Source organism: Notothenia rossii (assembly GCF_949606895.1).
Source record: "Notothenia rossii genome assembly, chromosome: 11".
NCBI lineage: Eukaryota > Metazoa > Chordata > Actinopteri > Perciformes > Nototheniidae > Notothenia > Notothenia rossii.
Window position 1 is genome coordinate 2,714,794 of NC_136910.1, and position 19,848 is coordinate 2,734,641.

A 19,848-nucleotide genomic window follows, 5' to 3' on the forward strand; every position below is an offset into this window, starting at 1 on the left:
TGACGTGGTCCAATAAAAACGTTGCTTTCCTTTCCAGAGAGCCAATCACCCGGCGGTTACGCGTCAACCCGGAAGTGGTGAAGGAGGGAGATTCATGTCTGTGGAGCTAGCCGTTAGCGTCTCTGCTCGGTTTGTTGTCTTATAAACAAGACATTTGGTTTATGACGGTGTTTCTGTGAAGGGTTGCATCAACATGGCTCTGCTGCGGATGAGGGCTCCCCAGGGGGCCAATGCCACGGAGATAGAGAAGAAAATCAAGAGGTGAGTAAATACAACGAGGAGAAGAGAGGGAGGGCCAGCTGCTGTCAACATTTCCTTAAAACACCTCATAAATACTGACAGTAGGGTCTAAACTGTATTTATTAGAGACGTGAATGCAGTCTTCAGACAGAAGGAAGTTGCATGCATGCTGATGGTTCATTTGTGCTTTAATTAGGAGTTAATGGCGTTTATTTGCAATTTACTCAATGCTACTAACACAGGTCATATTTTCCTGAGAGTGATATGCAGGACAGAAAAGTAGTAAACCTTAATTAAAACAAATACTTGAAATAGCACATAAAAATAGCAGATAATAATAATAATAAATACATACTAAAAGCGAAATATTTATTAATAGTTAATGACATGAACACATACATGAAATGTCAAAGCACACATTTAAACATGTTTTTATGTAATGCAAGTTTAGAACCAGCTGCTGTCAACATGTCCTTAAAACACCAGTAGGGTCTAAATGAAACTGTATGTATAAATGTGAATGCAGTCTTCAGACAGAAGGAGGTTGCATGCATGCTGGTGGTTCATTTGTGCTTTCATTTAGAGTTAATGGTGTTTATTGCGGTCGTGAGTCCTGGACTTCAAGTCGTGGCTGAACCTGTATCTGTGGTCCTGCCTGACTCTCATCACACTACTTCCCTGATGGCTCCCACAGGATTGTTGACATCCTCGTGGATTCATCTTCTTGTTATAGACACATGCATTTCCAAACATTTGGTCTACCGATGTTGTAAATGTATTATCTCTTCAATTTACACACGGCATCTATTGCACGTCTGTCCGTCCTGGGAGAGGGATCCCTCCTCTGTTGCTCTCCCTGAGGTTTCTCCCATGTTCCCCTTTAAACTGTAGGGTTTCTCCGGAAGTGTTTCCTTGTATGATGTGAGGGTCTAAGGACAGAGGGTCTAAGGACAGAGGGTGTCATATTGTCATACTGATATTCTGTACACACTGTGAAGTCCACCGAGACAAATGTAACATTGTTGATATTGAGCTATGTAAATAAACATTGATTGATTGATTTGCAATTTAGTCAATGCTACTAACACAGGTCACATTTCCTGAGAGTGACATGCAGGACAGAAAAGAACTCAACCACAATTAAAACATGGTTGGTTGTTACCAAATGTAAGTAATACACTTTTCATAAAAGGCTGAAGTAAATAGATTTAATTAGTTAATGCATAAATAAAGTCAAATCATGGGACATACATGTTTTGATTTACATTCCTTATTTCTATGCATTTACTTTTATACGCCTATTGAGTATGTGTTTTAGTGTTTTAGTGATTTAAAAGTTCTTTAAAATAAGAGGAAAACATTGTTTTATGATGTATTCACAGAAAAATAGTCAGCTCAAAATCTACGTCCGAATATTTCGTTTTTATTAGATTTTTTGTTTATTTCTTTTCATTGCGAACTTTTATTTTAACTGCTGATTTTTATTAACGTATTTTATCATAAAATGGAGCAAAGTATTGTGATCTGAATCTGAGTCTCCTCTCTGGTTCAGGGGCAATGCTCTGCGGCAGGGTTCTGCATGGCGAGGCTTTCTTGGTTCTCGTTGGTTCCTGGTTCTGCTGCTGGTGGTGGTTCTGATGAGCGGGGGGGCGCTGTGGATCTACCTCTCTCTGGACAGCGAGGTCACAGAAACACTCGTCAGCCGAGGGGAGCTCGTCTCTCCTCATCCAAGGTTCTACAGCGTGCCCTGCTCCGAGGACTACAACAACCACAAGCGATACCCAGGTGAGAACTACAAATGTTAGCCAGTGAGAACTACAAACAATATCCAAGTTAGAATTACAAATTATATCAAGGCTGGAACCACAAACCGTATCTATTAGGGGTGTAACGGTATACGTACCGGAATTATTCGGTACGGGCCCTTCGGTTCGGTACACGTGTACCGAACGAATATAACGTTAAACGTAAAAAATTGAGAACGTGAATAACTTTTTGGAAGTAATCTCCGCTGCTGCGTCGCAGCATTCAGAGTAATTTGCTCACATTGGGTTCGAAGCGTCATAGAGCGAGCAAGTCATTTCATTGGACGAGAGGCATACTATGAGAGCAGGGATGCGTTCAAATGTAGTCAGTAATTTGAGGAACTGTTGAAATGGCGAACGCAGATAAAGTTGAGCTCTAAAATCCTCCAGCATCATTGAAGTCTCCGGTTTGGGAACATTTTGGTTTTGCAGTTACGTACAAGGATGACGGACAAAGACAGGTGGACCGAACCAAAGCTGTTTGTCTGCATTGTTCAACTAACATTGGTTACGTGCTGGCAATACATCAAACTTGCACACTCATTTGAAAAGGCATCACCCGAACGTGAATATCACCGGCACCAAAAGAAAAAAGACTGAAGTGCAAACCCAACTCCCGCTAGCATTTAAGCGTCCACCTCTCGCAACTAGTTCAGACCGAGCCAAAGCTATTACAAACGCCTGGCTCTGTCTGCTACCTCTGTCCCTAGAGAGGGTGTTCTCCACAGCAGGAGACATTGTTAGTGCCAGCAGATCTGCCCTTTCGGCAAGCAATGTGGACAAGTTTATTATTTTTTTTAAAACATGAAAATACAACGACAAGCAAGTCCTAATGTCAAACTGGCTGCTTAGGTACGAGTACAGTACAGTTCAAATACAGATTATTCCAGTTCATCAAAATGCTGCACCTTAATGTTTACTTTATTATATTTTGTATTTATTTGAGTGAATACATTATTCACAGTTTAATAATAATTAGGGCCGAGACCCGATTAAAAATATTAATCTAATTAATTAGAGGCTTTGTAATTAATTAATTGAAATTAATCGCATTTTTAATCACATATAAATATCTGACCTGAGAGCAGTGAGAAGGAATGTTTTTCACTTGGATTTTAGTATACCATTGAATAATAACTGAATACATAAGCTTAAGCAACAAAACATTGTTTATTTTTTTCAAGGTTGTACTGAACCAAGACCAACAGAAAAGTGCAATTTTTGCCATAAAGTGTAGCAATAGCATATTTAGGAATATAGTACATTTCAGAGATTCAGGTAGCCTATAGGTAGGTAGACCTTCTGTAAACTATAACACTTTGTTTTTGAAGTAAAACACAATACTTTCAAGTACATTCAGAACATTGGAAACCCTGACTATTAGAAAGCATCTCTCTGTTGCTTCAGAGGCCATAACAGACTTTGTTGATTTACCAACAGTTGATTTAAAAAATCTAATCCATTTCAGTCCAACTCTCTCAATAACCTTGGCCAAAACAATAAACAGTTCAACATAAAGTGCCAGTTGCACCAACAACGTAATAAATAGTTCAACATAAAGTGTACCATTTAAAATAAAATAAAAAAGTTCCAGTGATTGACCTCAATCCCTCCTATTCTTCCAATATCCTGATGAAAAATAAAATCTCTCTGTTGCATAGGCCACTGTTTGATCAACGCGAATTGGGTGTGGGTCCTTGTACTCCGAGTCGGGCTAACGTCCACGCTAGCTTCCACGCTAGCTGCTATATGTTTTGCATTGAGGTGATACTTGAGGCTTGATGTGCTGCGGTGATATGCAAATTCCTTTTTGCATAATTTGCAAACAACCGTGCTCTTATCGACGCTTCCATCCGTCCGTTTTTTAAAACAAAATGTCCCATCCACGGGGCCAACCAAAGCGGTCTCATCAGCTTCTTCGTTCATGTTTGACTATTGTTCACTGTGGTTTGTTGTTGTCTGAAGTCATGAACGTTAGTTGGTGCTCCAGTATAATCGGTACCCCTGAAACTCATCCAGTGAGAAACGTTCCGCGGTGCAAAAATAAGTGCGATTAAAATGCGTTAATTTTTGTGTAATTAATTAATCTTAATTAACGCGTTAAAGTCCCGGCCCTAATAATAATTAAAAAAAAATATATGTTTTGTTTTGTGAAAAAAAATCTGCTGTACCGAAAACGTACCGAACCGAACCGTGACCAAAAGACCGAGGTACGTACCGAACCGAAATGTTTGTGAACCGTTACACCCCTAGTATCTATGCGAGAACTGAAAACGATATCAAGGTGAGAACTGTGATGATGTTATTAAACCGAGGTGTTGTTAAAGGTTGTGGGGTTTTAGTTAACTGCCTACCTTTCATCAGCACATTGTTAAATGTCTGTTGTTAGACTCGTAGTGCCTACAGAAAGCAGGGCCTGTGACCCTGTGTCGATTTGCACTGTGCGAGCACGAGTTGATCCTCCTTATTATTCAGCTACTTACGGCAACCCAAGTGGGACATTTGACACCGAGAGAGAAGATGAGTTGTTGTTTGTACGACGTAATTCCCCGATTATTTAAGAATAAATCCTTTTAGTGGGTTAAGGTCATTCTTAGAATAAGTGAGAAATGGATTTAACTTTAGTTTGAAAGCCTTCACACTGGAACAATAAGAAACTGTAAATGTATGCAATCATTTATGGCATTAATAATTAATATCTAATTCTTAACTGTGAATTGTTTTTATTTATTTTACATTAGAAATGTATTAGTCTGGACGAACCTTTTCTGTTGAGATTCCTGGAAAAGGGAAATTTTCTAGGAAACAAAACTCTGTTATTAGATCATTGCGGAGGTCAAATGTCCTGTTTGGGTTGCCGTACGTAGCTGTCCAACATGGAGGAAGAACTTGCGCAGTGCAAATTGGGTAGTCTCATGGCCTATCATTTTGAGGCATTAATGATCAGAACTCCACTTCCACGTAGTCTTTCTGTTATTAAGCGTGTCCTCTCCTGCAGGATGCACCCCTCTGAAGTGTGGTCGGGCCGTCACAGACAGCATTGTGACCCGGGAGGAGGCTGAGACGCTCAAGAGGTAAAACAACACTTTATATTCAACAAATAAAGCTCCTCTGTCCCGCTGTGCCACCTTTTTGAGTCACTTTCTGTCTTTTACACCCAGGCTGGCTGAGAGAGGGCTGGCTCTCGCTGGATCAGAGGGAGGGGTGAGTACAACCCACAAATTAAACGGTCAAAATAATCTGTATTTGGTTCTAGTCATGATCTTTTTGATGATTTGCCTTCCCCCGTACTTTAATTTTTAGGATACAAATAGTTGTTTTTGTAAGTTATTATCTGACCTTTTTACAAACAATACCATCAATTAAAGACACGTACTCATCAACATCAAATATACTGTGCAGCCCCAATAAATTAATTACCCAAATATTAGATGCTGAAAAACCTTCCTCTATTATACCATCATTATTATTATTATTTAAAAGTAAATTATTGATTAATTTAAAGGGGAGAAAGTCACATTTTGTTCAATAATGTCCTTTCCACAGCAGTGTGAAGCAGTGTCCACTAGATGGCGCTATTGAACACATTGTAAAAAAACTGTATTTAAACACAGAGTATTTAATATCATTTAATTAACTAGTGTTGTGAGATTACAGAATAAGAGAAGGGAGTATTTTAAATGTAACATTGCCACCAGTATCGACTTGAACACACATTTGCAAAACAGCAATAAATGCATGAACTAAAAAGTGTTAAATTAATAATTAAATGCAAAAAGGAAAACAAATAAAACAAAATGAAAATAAATAAAAAATATATTAAATAAAGTGTGGCTGGAGCCCAGTTTATATATTTTCTTTTTCCTCCAAAACAATGACTCAAAAATGTTAAAAATAACCTATTAATGAATTAATTTCTCATTAAAATATGTCCAATTAATTCTCACATATTCCTGCTTCTGTCTTTTTGTCCCTTGCAGGCCTCCATACTGGACTTGCACTCTGGAGCTCTGTCGATGGGCAAACAGTTTGTGAACATCTACAGGTGGGAAACACATATTAAATTAACTTTCTCAGTATGTAGTGTCTCTACTTTAAAGAGTTCTCTCCTGCTGATGTTCAGGTGTATATCAGTATGTAGTGCCTCTACTTTAAAGAGTTCTCTCCTGCTGATGTTCAGGTGTATATCAGTATGTAGTGCCTCTACTTTAAAGAGTCCTCTCCTGCTGATGTTCAGGTGTATATCAGTATGTAGTGTCTCTACTTTAAAGAGTCCTCTCCTGCTGATGTTCAGGTGCATATCAGTATATAGTGTCTCTACTTTAAAGAGTCCTCTCCTGCTGATGTTCAGGTGTATATCAGTATGTAGTGTCTCTACTTTAAAGAGTCCTCTCCTGTTGATGTTCAGGTGTATATCAGTATGTAGTGTCTCTACTTTAAAGAGTCCTCTCCTGCTGATGTTCAGGTGTATATCGGTATGTAGTGTCTCTACTTTAAAGAGTTCTCTCCTGCTGATGTTCAGGTGTATATCAGTATGTAGTGTCTCTACTTTAAAGAGTCCTCTCCTGCTGATGTTCAGGTGTATATCAGTATGTAGTGTCTCTACTTTAAAGAGTCCTCTCCTGCTGATGTTCAGGTGTATATCAGTATGTAGTGTCTCTACTTTAAAGAGTCCTCTCCTGCTGATGTTCAGGTGTATATCAGTATGTAGTGTCTCTACTTTAAAGAGTCCTCTCCTGTTGATGTTCAGGTGTATATCAGTATGCAGTGTCTCTACTTTAAAGAGTCCTCTCCTGCTGATGTTCAGGTGTATATCGGTATGTAGTGTCTCTACTTTAAAAAGTTATCTCCTGCTGATGTTCAGGTGTATATCAGTATGTAGTGTCTCTACTTTAAAGAGTCCTCTCCTGCTGATGTTCAGGTGTATATCAGTATGTAGTGTCTATACTTTAAAGAGTCCTCTCCTGCTGATGTTCAGGTGTATATCAGTATGTAGTGTCTCTACTTTAAAGAGTCCTCTCCTGCTGGTGTTCAGGTGTATATCAGTATGTAGTGTCTCTACTTTAAAGAGTCCTCTCCTGCTGATGTTCAGGTATATATCGGTATGTAGTGTCTCTACTTTAAAGAGTCCTCTCCTGCTGATGTTCAGGTGTATATCGGTATGTAGTGTCTCTACTTTAAAGAGTCCTCTCCTGCTGATGTTCAGGTGTATATCGGTATGTAGTGTCTCTACTTTAAAGAGTCCTCTCCTGCTGATGTTCAGGTGTATATCAGTATGTAGTGTCTCTACTTTAAAGAGTACTCTCCTGCTGATGTTCAGGTGTATATCAGTATGTAGTTTCTCTACTTTAAAGAGTCCTCTCCTGCTGATGTTCAGGTGTATATCAGTATGTAGTGTCTCTACTTTAAAGAGTCCTCTCCTGCTGATGTTCAGCTGTATATCAGTATGTAGTGTCTCTACTTTAAAGAGTCCTCTCCTGCTGATGTTCAGGTGTATATCAGTATGTAGTGTCTCTACTTTAAAGAGTCCTCTCCTGCTGATGTTCAGGTGTATATCAGTATGTAGTGTCTCTACTTTAAAGAGTCCTCTCCTGCTGATGTTCAGGTGTATATCAGTATGTAGTGTCTCTACTTTAAAGAGTCCTCTCCTGCTGATGTTCAGCTGTATATCAGTATGTAGTGTCTCTACTTTAAAGAGTCCTCTCCTGCTGATGTTCAGGTGTATATCAGTATGTAGTGTCTCTACTTTAAAGAGTCCTCTCCTGCTGAAGTTCAGGTGTATATCAGTATGTAGTGTCTCTACTTTAAAGAGTCCTCTCCTGCTGATGTTCAGGTGTATATCAGTATGTAGTGTCTCTACTTTAAAGAGTCCTCTCCTGCTGATGTTCAGGTGTATATCAGTATGTAGTGTCTCTACTTTAAAGAGTGCTCTCCTGCTGAAGTTCAGGTGTATATCAGTATGTAGTGTCTCTACTTTAAAGAGTCCTCTCCTGCTGATGTTCAGGTGTATATCAGTATGTAGTGTCTCTACTTTAAAGAGTCCTCTCCTGCTGATGTTCAGGTGTATATCAGTATGTAGTGTATCTACTTTAAAGAGTCCTCTCCTGCTGAAGTTCAGGTGTATATCAGTATGTAGTGTCTCTACTTTAAAGAGTCCTCTCCTGCTGAAGTTCAGGTGTATATCAGTATGTAGTGTCTCTACTTTAAAGAGTCCTCTCCTGCTGAAGTTCAGGTGTATATCAGTATGTAGTGTCTCTACTTTAAAGAGTCCTCTCCTGCTGATGTTCAGGTGTATATCAGTATGTAGTGTATCTACTTTAAAGAGTCCTCTCCTGCTGAAGTTCAGGTGTATATCAGTATGTAGTGTCTCTACTTTAAAGAGTGCTCTCCTGCTGAAGTTCAGGTGTATATCAGTATGTAGTGTCTCTACTTTAAAGAGTCCTCTCCTGCTTATGTTCAGGTGTATATCAGTATGTAGTGTCTCTACTTTAAAGAGTGCTCTCCTGCTGAAGTTCAGGTGTATATCAGTATGTAGTGTCTTTACTTTAAAGAGTCCTCTCCTGCTTATGTTCAGGTGTATATCAGTATGTAGTGTCTCTACTTTAAAGAGTCCTCTCCTGCTGAAGTTCAGGTGTATATCAGGATGACAGCCAGCATGATAAGTGACATTTAGAGAAATACAGAAAGATTTATTCAGTGAAATATCCTCATCAATCTTCCTCATGCTGTTCTCCCAGAGTCCAGTGACCCACACGACCCTCCTCCCTCCCTCATTCATCACTGCCAGCAGCTGTTTCCCTCTCTCCTTCAAACATCTCCCCCTTTTCTCCCTTTTCTCCCTTGTCATACAGCATGATAAGATCATACTCTGGCACTGCAGCCAATTGTGCCACGAATTACACATATGATGTTTGTCAATCTTAAATAATAATTTCCATGTAAAAAAAGTCACAGTTTGTCGTAAAACTGTTGAAATATAAGACTATGAAAAATACGCAACTAAAGACTACAAATCCCAGAGTCCCGGTCCCGCATGCTGGCTCTAATGAACCGACTAACTCCCCTTGTGTGTGTGTACAGCTCTCAACATGCCCACACTTGGAGTGATTTTCACCTCTTTTAATACTTTCCGCCTCATTCTGAAAGAAAGAAGTGAAATGTGCCAACGTGACGCCGTCTTGGTCTGTGGTGGGAGACGGGAGATGTAGCAGGGTGTCCGTGGGGTCTTAAAAAGTTGATCAATCAATTTAGTGAAAATTAAGGCTATTAAAAAGTATTAAAGGGCATTTTCCAAGGTATTACATTTTGTATCTTGTTTTCAATAAGTATATAAATGGTCCAAAGAGGTTTTATTCTACAGTCTGCCTGAATGTAATCATTGCGTAGGTGTGTAGTGTGATTCTGTGTAGTTTATTTATGGCATCCCGTTGGATCTGACGTCATCTGAACAGGACATCTCACGCTCACTGCTTGATAGCGCGAAGGTCCGTTTACGCCGGTTGCTAAGCAACATCGTTATGGGGAAATGCAAGTCTGCGTCCAAATGGTTGGAAGATAAGGAGGAAGGACAATAAATCCTGTATATAGTCAATGTGAGTGTGTCGCCAAGGTAACCGGTTAGAACTCCAACTGGCGATGAGGTCTTAAAATGTATGGAAAGGGTCCAAAGGTCCAAATATACTTACATTTCCAAAAATACTTAAAGATCCAAAAATACTTAAAGTTCCAAAAATACTTAAAGTTCCAAAAATACTTAAAGTCCCAAAAATAACACAAATGGTTGGAAGATAAGGAGGAAGGACAATCAATACTGTATATAGTCAATGTGAGGTAAAGTGTGTCGCCAAGGTAACCGGTTAAAACTCAAAGTGGAGATGAGATCTTAACATGTATGGAAAGGGTCTTAAAAAAGGTCTTAGCAGGTCTTACATGTGACTTCAGGATTCCTGCATATACCCCGTGTAGGTCATTGAGCGGTTTCACAAAAAAAAGTCTTACTTCACAGTTTTACGGCAAAACATTTTTTTTTTTACTTATTGTACAAGTCTGTCTAAACTGAAAGTATTATTTAGGAGCCAAATCATTAATGGTTATGAACAGGATGTGTAAAATCCCATTTGTTGTAAAAGTAATTTCTTTCTGATTGTTTTGTCAAAAAGCAAACAAATTAACAAGACAAACATGTCGCTGATGACGATGACCTAATATTTTATTTATAAGAAAAATGTATGCTAGAGGGGGTCGGACCAGAAAAGTTTTTTTAAGCTTCTTCTTGCCCCGGTTGAACATGACGGACTATTTGAGAATTATGATTGTTTTTTTTGTACTTTGTTATAATTATTCATTTGAGTGAGGAAAAAAAAGAGTATATATATATTATTGTTGTATGTTTTTGTTTCTGACATGTTCAATAAATTGACTAATAATCTGAACACCAAGAGAATGTTCTAGCCAACATGTTTGTGTATATAAGACACGCCACTGTCTATACACGTCATCATCATCTTCATCTTCATCAGCCATTTCACCTGAGGATGTGTCCCAGATACTTAGAGTTACAGCAAACAGAAAGCACCTGTTACTCGTTTTCATATTCCTATAAATTAAAGTACTGGAGTTTGATTATTGATGCATCGATGTGTCCCAGGGGATAACGCTGGAGCTCATTCTAATGTCTGTCTCACTGCTGCAGGTATTTTGGGGAACAGATCGGGGAGGTGTTCACAGAGGAGGATTTCCAGCTGTACAAGTGAGTACAGAATCTTAAAGAAGGGGTTTTTAGTGCATGCTAACGGTCTGCTCAAATCCCTGTGTTTGGAAATATGTTCTTAACGTCTGTTATCCGTCAAACTCTGTCGTAACCTTTGGGACAATAACGGTAAACATTATGACTTATGTGAAGCATTAAGGGGCCAGGCGTCACTTTCTAGTGTCCCCTGGTCTCCCAGCTGTGTGCGTCACTCTTTAGTGTCCCCTGGTCTCCCAGATGTGTGCGTCACTCTTTAGTGTCCCCTGGTCTCCCAGATGTGTGCGTCACTCTTTAGTGTCCCCTGGTCTCCCAGCTGTGTGCGTCACTCTTTAGTGTCCCCTGGTCTCCCAGCTGTGTGCGTCACTCTTTAGTGTCCCCTGGTCTCCCAGATGTGTGCGTCACTCTTTAGTGTCCCCTGGTCTCCCAGCTGTGTGCGTCACTCTTTAGTGTCCCCTGGTCTCCCAGCTGTGTGCGTCACTTTCTAGTGTCCTCTGGTCTCCCAGCTGTGTGCGTCACTCTTTAGTGTCCCCTGGTCTCCCAGATGTGTGCGTCACTCTTTAGTGTCCCCTGGTCTCCCAGCTGTGTGCGTCACTCTTTAGTGTCCCCTGGTCTCCCAGCTGTATGCGTCACTCTTTAGTGTCCCCTGGTCTCCAGCCTGTGTGCGTCACTCTTTAGTGTCCCCTGGTCTCCCAGCTGTATGCGTCACTCTTTAGTGTCCCCTGGTCTCCAGCCTGTGTGCGTCACTCTTTAGTGTCCCCTTGTCTCCCAGCTGTGTGTGTCACTCTTTAGTGTTCCCAAAATAAAAAGTAGTGCAAAAAGTCTATATACATGTCAATAGAATATGAAATTAAATAATGTAAATTAAAACAAAATTAAATACGGTTTATTGCGGTATCTTATAAATCCCAAACTATTAAAGTTTAAATCATCCTTTTATTAAACTTTTTTGACATCGTTTTTCCAGAGACGTGCGTGGGCGGATCCAGGCGGTGATTGCGGAGACGTTTGGTTTGGACCCGGCTCTGATGTTCCTCACTAAGCCAACTTTCTTCTCCAGAATCAACAGTACCATCGCCCAGACCCAACACGACGAGTACTGGCACCCGCACATCGACAAGGTGACGAGAAATACAATAAAAACACACTTCTACCTCGGTAACTTTGAGAGAAGCACTGGTCTTTAAAAGTGGCTTCATCAAACAGATAATTTATTCACTAGTTAGATTTTTTGAAATGGTACTGGGAGCGCCAACACATTGTAATTGATAGGCTAAGGGGGCGGGACTCTAAGCTGTTGACCAATTACGACAGAGCCGGCCAGCTAACCAATCAGAGCAGCTCTGGTTTCAGACAGAGGGTGAAAAGAGGTGCTGCAGGCAGTATCACAATAGAGACACTACATACTGATATACACCTTAACATCAGCAGGAGAGGACTCTTTAAAGTAGAGACACTACATACTGATATACACCTGAACATCAGCAGGAGAGGACTCTTTAAAGTAGAGACACTACATACTGATATACACCTGAACATCAGCAGGAGAGGACTCTTTAAAGTAGAGACACTACATACTGATATACAGCTGAACATCAGCAGGAGAGGACTCTTTAAAGTAGAGACACTACATACCGATATACACCTGAACATCAGCAGGAGAGGACTCTTTAAAGTAGAGACACTACATACTGATATACACCTGAACATCAGCAGGAGAGGACTCTTTAAAGTAGAGACACTAAATACTGATAAACACCTGAACATCAGCAGGAGAGGACTCTTTAAAGTAGAGACACTACATACTGATATACACCTGAACATCAGCAGGAGAGGACTCTTTAAAGTAGAGACACTACATACTGATATACACCTGAACATCAGCAGGAGAGGACTCTTTAAAGTAGAGACACTACATACTGATATACACCTGAACATCAGCAGGAGAGGACTCTTTAAAGTAGAGACACTACATACCGATATACACCTGAACATCAGCAGGAGAGGACTCTTTAAAGTAGAGACACTACATACTGATATACACCTGAACATCAGCAGGAGAGGACTCTTTAAAGTAGAGACACTACATACTGATATACACCTGAACATCAGCAGGAGAGGACTCTTTAAAGTAGATACACTACATACTGATATACACCTGAACATCAGCAGGAGAGGACTCTTTAAAGTAGAGACACTACATACTGATATACACCTGAACATCAGCAGGAGAGGACTCTTTAAAGTAGAGACACTACTTACTGATACACACCTGAACATCAGCAGGAGAGGACTCTTTAAAGTAGAGACACTACATACTGATATACACCTGGACATCAGCAGGAGAGGACTCTTTAAAGTAGAGACACTACATACTGATATGTCCTCTTTAAAATGCAGATTTTTGTATTTTGCAAAGAATGGTTTAATTTTACGTTTCCTTTCTGCATCCCTAAATAGTGTTGGAATTGCATGAATTGGGTCTAATTGAAAAGCTTAGACTCTGGTGGATCCAATGAGCCCAGTTGAGTTTATGCGTGATGATGTAAATTCCTCTAATTAGCCGCTAATTGCACTGCGACCAACTTTGAAACTTGTTTTCGCTGAGTTTAGCTGAAGCAAGAAACAGCTTCTCTTCAAGCATCTCTTTGAGTAAGTTGTATTCCCCTTTAAGGCAGATCCTTAATTTCCTGCAGCCCCTCCGTTGTGTTCATGCACACATAGTGAATATAATATGGAAGTTATAAATATTCATGCAGCTTTACTCACTCCCTGCTTTGCTCTTTGTTCGTTGTCGGGACGTTGGAGTTGCTCTGGGATCGAGAGACCAAGGCGAGTTTTAAACACATGGGATTTCAGTGAGAGAGTTTTAATACTTGTTTAGTTAAAAGTGGAGAAATATAAAGGAGGATACATCCTCAACTGATAGAGACTGGGGTTAGTGGGATACTGGGAATGTATTTAACTTCATTACGAGGAACTGGAGAAACCTACTGCAGCAGGAAGTACCACAGGAAACGTTTTTAAATATATTTGTAGACAGATTTGTATAGACCTATAGCATGGCTAATGCGCAGTGTAGCTGTGTGCGTCACTCTTTAGTGTCCCCTGTTCTTCCAGCTGTGTGCGTCACTCTTTATTGTCCCCTGGTCTCCCAGCTGTGTGCATAACTTTTTTAGTGTCCCCTGGTCTCCCAGCTGTGTGCGTCACTCTTTAATGTCCCCTGGTCTCCCAGCTGTGTGCGTCACTTTCTAGTGTCCCCTGGTCTCCGAGCTTTGTGCGTCACTCTTTAGTGTCCCCTGGTCTCCCAGCTCTGTGCGTCACTTTTTAGTGTCCCCTGGTCTCCCAGCTGTGTGCGCCACTCTTTAGTGTCCCATGGTCTCCCAGCTGTGTGCGTCACTTTTTTAGTGTCCCCTGGTCTCCCAGCTGTGTGCGTCACTCTTTAATGTCCCCTGGTCTCCCAGGTGTGTGCGTCACTTTTTAGTGTCCCCTGGTCTCCCAGCTGTGTGCGTCACTCTTTAGTGTCCCCTGGTCTCCCAGCTGTGTGCGTCACTCTTTAGTGTCCCCTGGTTTCTCAGCTGTGTGCGTCACTCTTTAGTGTCCCCTGGTTTCTCAGCTGTGTGCGTCACTCTTTAGTGTCCCCTGGTCTCCAGCTGTGTGCGTCACTCTTTAGTGTCCCCTGGTCTCCAGCTGTGTGCGCGCCACTCTTTAGTGTCCCCTGGTCTCCGAGCTTTGTGCGTCACTCTTTAGTGTCCCCTGGTCTCCCAGCTGTGTGCGTCACTCTTTAGTGTCCCCTGGTTTCTCAGCTGTGTGCGTCACTGTTTAGTGTCCCCTGGTCTCCCAGCTGTGTGCGTCACTCTTTAGTGTCCCCTGGTTTCTCAGCTGTGTGCGTCACTGTTTAGTGTCCCCTGGTCTCCCAGCTGTGTGCGTCACTCTTTAGTGTCCCCTGGTCTCCCAGCATGTCTCCTCAAGTTGCTGAATGTTCTCTAAACGCTGCATGTGTCCTCAAGTTGCTTGAGATGGTTCTTCATGTGGAACCTTTGGGTTTATATCTGCACCCTTTCTGAAGCTGCAGCCGTTTCTCCTGATGGAAATGTTTGGGAAGTTGTTTTTCTCTTTAAATGCATGATTACTTTTTATCCAGCTGGTGTTCATACAGTATTTCCATCAGCAGCAAGAGAGGCAGAATTCTGCAAAGAAAAAACGGCACATTTATTTCCCTGCCGTTAATGAGATGAAAACACGGTGACATCGCATCAGGAATATGATCGATGAGGGGAGACGTCAGAGGACATTTGCATTTAAATGAGGGCTGGGTTCGCCAATTAGTTCCAAAGCTGGCGTTGCAGACAGATGGAGGAAGAGTGGAGGGTCCTTCCAGAGTATATCCTCCCAGCTGTCGAGGGGATGAGGTGACAAATACTAATAAAGGAGAGGAATACTCCACGGGAAGCAGAGTCAACAGAAGCTGATAGTTTTATGAATGGTGCTAATAAATAACATCCCAGAGCTTTTTTATTAATGCTTTTTAAGCTTGAAATGACGTCGCCACATGTTCAGGCTTGTACATACTTTTAATTGATGATGCAATTTGGGATTTGCGTCTGTTTGGAGTTCAACACACGCATAAAATGAAGTTTAAAACGTAGAAACTTATTTGCTAATAAGAGGAGACAACATTATAAAGAGATTGGGAGAAAGACATTAGGGGATCTTTTTCGCTCGACTAAAATCTTGTCGGGGAAAGAAACTCCTGAGGGAACACTTCTTTTTAGACTTTGCAGATGATTGACATGCACTAAAACCTATATAACACACTAAAGGAAAGGGGAAACTCCAAAAACCTAGTTTGTCTGTCTATTGAAGTTCAGTTGTGAAGATTAAAGATGTGTAGTATCATAAAAGTGTGCTGTTTTATAAAATAATCCCATTGGCCTTCGTCAACACAATGGTAAGATCTGGTTTGGCCAAACAAATATCCACTCATGCTAACGTGCTAAACTAAGATAGAGAACTTAGCCTTAAAGGGGACCTATGATGCAAAATGCACTTTGTGATGTCTTCTCTAGATCAACATGTGTCCCCGGTGTGTCGGGGAACTCACGCAGCGTCAGAAAATAAACCCCTCTCTCGTTTCCTCCGTACCCAAATCTCTAAAAACGGGGGAACAACGGAGCTGATCCAGATTTGCGTCCGATATGACGTAATATCTGAAATGGTGACCCACGGCACTATCAGAAACGCTGCTATAGAATAGAATCGTTTAATGCAGTGGTTTTCAAAGAGACCCCTGGTGGGTCGCGGAGGTACTGCAGGGGGAGCGCGGAAATAAATCTACAAAATGGAGAAGTTTTAAACACGGCCGTCAGTTAAAAGAAAAGTGGATGAGCCTACGACAAGCCTTGAAGCAACTAAGCCCAAATCAAGAAAGTATGATGAGTCATACATCCCCCTTGTGGTAGGTGGGGAGGAACGACCAGTGTGTGTCCTCTGTCTCAAAACCTTAGCAGTAGCGAGCATGAAACCAAACAAGATGAAACGCCACTTGGAGACCACACACCCCAATGATGTGAACAAGCCCCTCGATGTCTTTCAGAGAAAACTTTAAGAATATCGTGGTCAGCAGATCTGCTTTGTTAAAACAGCTTCTGTCACATCTAATGCTCAACTTGCCTCGTATAAAGTGGCCTATCGTATCGCCCAGTCTAAAAAACCACACACCATCGCTGAGAAGCTCATACTCCCTTTTGCTATAGATATGGTTTCAACTTTTAATTGACGAGGCAACCCAAAAACTCAAAGCCATCCCCTTGTCCGACAACACTATTGCAAGACGCATTGATGAAATCTCAGAAGACATGAAAGAGCAGCTTGTTGAGAAAGTAAAAGAAAAACACTTTGCGCTCCAGGTGGACGAGGCTACAGACAGTAACAAGGACTGTCTGTTATTTGCGTATGTCAGATACGTGGATACAGATGAGCTGAGCGAGGATTTGCTATTTTGCAACTATGTCCGAAAGAGAGCAACAGCTGATGAACTGTTCAAAATAATCGACACCTGTCTGAGCGAAGCTGAAATGAAATGGGAGGACTGTGTGGGGATCTGCACAGACGGTGCCCGGGCTATGGCAGGAACATGGGGAGGGCTACAGGCGCTCATCCAGCGCGTTGCACCGAGAGCAGTGTGGACGCACTGTGTAATACACAGAGAGGCACTCGCGTCAGAGCAGCTGAGTCCGGAGCTTAATGCCGTTTTGTCCGATGTTATAACCACCGTCAATTACATCAAAACTAGACCACTGAAAGCTCACCTTTTTCCGCATTGTGTGAGGGGACGGGCTCCGAACTGAAAGCTTTGTGCGAGGGGACGGGCTCCGAGTACACAGCTGTTCTTTTTCACAGCCAGTCCCGATGGCTCTCTTTTGGAAAAGTGCTGTCCAGGGTGCTGGCGCTTAAAGATGAGATCAGAATCTTCTTGGAGGAGGAGGGGAACGACCTTGCCAGCAAGTTTAATTATGAACACTTCCTCATGACACTGGCCTACCTAAGCGACATGTTTGTGAAGCTAAATGAATTGAATACACACCTTCCACACAAGATACAATCCTTCACACGGAAACTGGACATGTGGGGCAGGAGACTAGAACGTGGGGATATCGACTCATTTGAGAATCTCAAGGCATTCATCCAGACCAATGAGCTGCAGAACACAGCATGTATGAGAGATCACATCTCAGCCCTGAAAGTCAGCTTCCAGAAATACTTCTCTGAGGATGACGGTGCCAAATACGACTGGATTAGAGATCCGTTTGTTGCAACACCACCACGTTCAGCACTGCAGAAGATGAACAGTACATTGAAATGACTTCAGATTCAACCGTGAGGCTGCTGTTCAAATCCAAGACCATGGCTGGGTTTTGGGTTGGAGTGGAGAAGGAGTACCCTCTCATTGGGAGCTGTGAGCATACTGCTGCCTTTTGTAACATCCTACTTGTGTGAGATAGGCTTTTCTTGCTGCCATCAAAACGAGATACAGATCAAAGCTGAACATTGAGAATGAACTGAGAGTGGCAGTCTCCAAACAACAGCCCCGGTTTGAGAAGATCTGCGAGGGAAAGCAAGCACACACAAGTCATTGATAGGCTATGTGTGGAATAGGAATGGTAGAGTGATGTGATCGTTTGCAACCTACAGTAGAAATAGTAGTTCATTCATATATTTTCCTTAAAGAAATTTGAATTTTAAAAATCTATTTTTCACTTTAGTTCATGTGTAATCCATAATAAAATATTAAATGATAGTTGGATCTTTGTATCTTATTATTATTAGCAAAGAAAATGTAATGTTTTTATAACAATATACAATTAATCCTACCAATATAGATAGGAACCGGGTTGGGGGGTCCCGAAAATATCTCCAATACCCAAGGGGGTCCCGACTGAAAACGTTTGGGAACCACTGGTTTAATGTCATTATAAATGTACAATGAGATAATAATAAATGCTTCTCCCTTTCAAGGGTGCCATCAAAACAAAAACATCACAACATAAGACAACAAAATACACGCAGCATACATACTTAGGAATAAGGAATAAAGTGCAGTAATTATTTCCAGGAGTATACAAATAAAATCTGTAATGTAATAAATAGGGCCGGGAATTTAACGCGTTAATTAAGATGAATTAATTACACGCATTTTAATCGCACTTATTTTTGCACCGCGGAACGTTTCTCACTGGATGAGTTTCAGGGGTACCGATTATACTGGAGCACCAACTAACGTTCATGACTTCAAACAACAACAAACCACAGTGAACAATAGTCAAACGTGAACGAAGAAGCTGATGAGACCGCTTGGGTTGGCCCCGTGGATGGGACATTTTGTTTTAAAAAACGGACGGATGGAAGCGTCGATAAGAGCACGGTTGTTTGCAAATTATGCAAAAAGGAATTTGCATATCACCGCAGCACATCAAGCCTCAAGTATCACCTCAATGCAAAACATATAGCAGCTAGCGTGGACGTTAGCCCGACTCGGAGTACAAGGACCCACACCCAATTCGCGTTGATCAAACAGTGGCCTATGCAACAGAGATTTTATTTTTCATCAGGATATTGGAAGAATAGGAGGGATTGAGGTCAATCACTGGCACTTTTTTATTTTATTTTAAATGGTACACTTTATGTTGAACTATTTATTACGTTGTTGGTGCAACTGGCACTTTATGTTGAACTGTTTATTGTTTTGGCCAAGGTTATTGAGAGAGTTGGACTGAAATTGATTAGATTTTTTAAATCAACTGTTGGTAAATCAACAAAGTCTGTTATGGCCTCTGAAGCAACAGAGAGATGTTTTCTAATAGTCAGGGTTTCCAATGTTCTGAATGTACTTGAAAGTATTGTGTTTTACTTCAAAAACAAAGTGTTATAGTTTACAGAAGGTCTACCTACCTATAGGCTACCTGAATCTCTGAAATGTACTATATTCCTAAATATGCTATTGCTACACTTTATGGCAAAAATTGCACTTTTCTGTTGGTCTTGGTTAAGGACCACCTTGAAACAAATAAACAATGTTTTGTTGGTTAAGCTTATGTATTCAGTCATTATTCAATGGTATGCTAAAATCCATGTGAAACGTGGTGGTGTTGGCGGTCGTTTGAGGCGAAATTGCTTCTCACTGTTCTCAGGTCAAATATTTATATGTGATTAAAAATGCGATTCATTTCGATTAATTAATTACAAAGCCTCTAATTAATTAGATTAATTTTTTTAATCGAGTCCCGGCCCTAGTAATAAATAATAATAACAGTGTGTATTTCTAATAATAGTAATGATATATATGTACAGAGAAACAATTATCACCTATCAGAAACAATGCCCGACTGTTTTGGACGTAATATGGTCGGTGTTTACATTAGCATGGCTAACACTCAGAGCTAACCTGTACTGGAGAGCATGTGTGTGAAGAAGCAGGAAGTAAAAAGGAACTCACCTTGTGGTATAACCGGCAAGAGAGAAAGCCTTTGAGCTCCATACTGTTTCAGAGAGAATCCT

The 19,848-nt window shown here is 41.1% G+C and overlaps 1 protein-coding gene across 1 annotated transcript; it reads left to right on the plus strand.

Moving 5' to 3' along the window:
- Positions 1 to 68: 68 nt before the first annotated feature.
- Positions 69 to 11,978, plus strand: ogfod3 (2-oxoglutarate and iron dependent oxygenase domain containing 3; the record flags this gene model as incomplete). The annotated part of the gene is made up of 7 exons (XM_079658436.1): positions 69 to 261; positions 1,793 to 2,025; positions 5,044 to 5,119; positions 5,207 to 5,249; positions 6,026 to 6,090; positions 10,738 to 10,794; positions 11,759 to 11,978. The coding sequence occupies exons 1-7, from the start codon at positions 194 to 196 to the stop codon at positions 11,976 to 11,978; spliced, it is 762 nt and encodes a 253-aa protein (XP_079514562.1). The 5' UTR covers positions 69 to 193.
- Between the last annotated feature and the right edge of the window lie 7,870 nt (positions 11,979 to 19,848).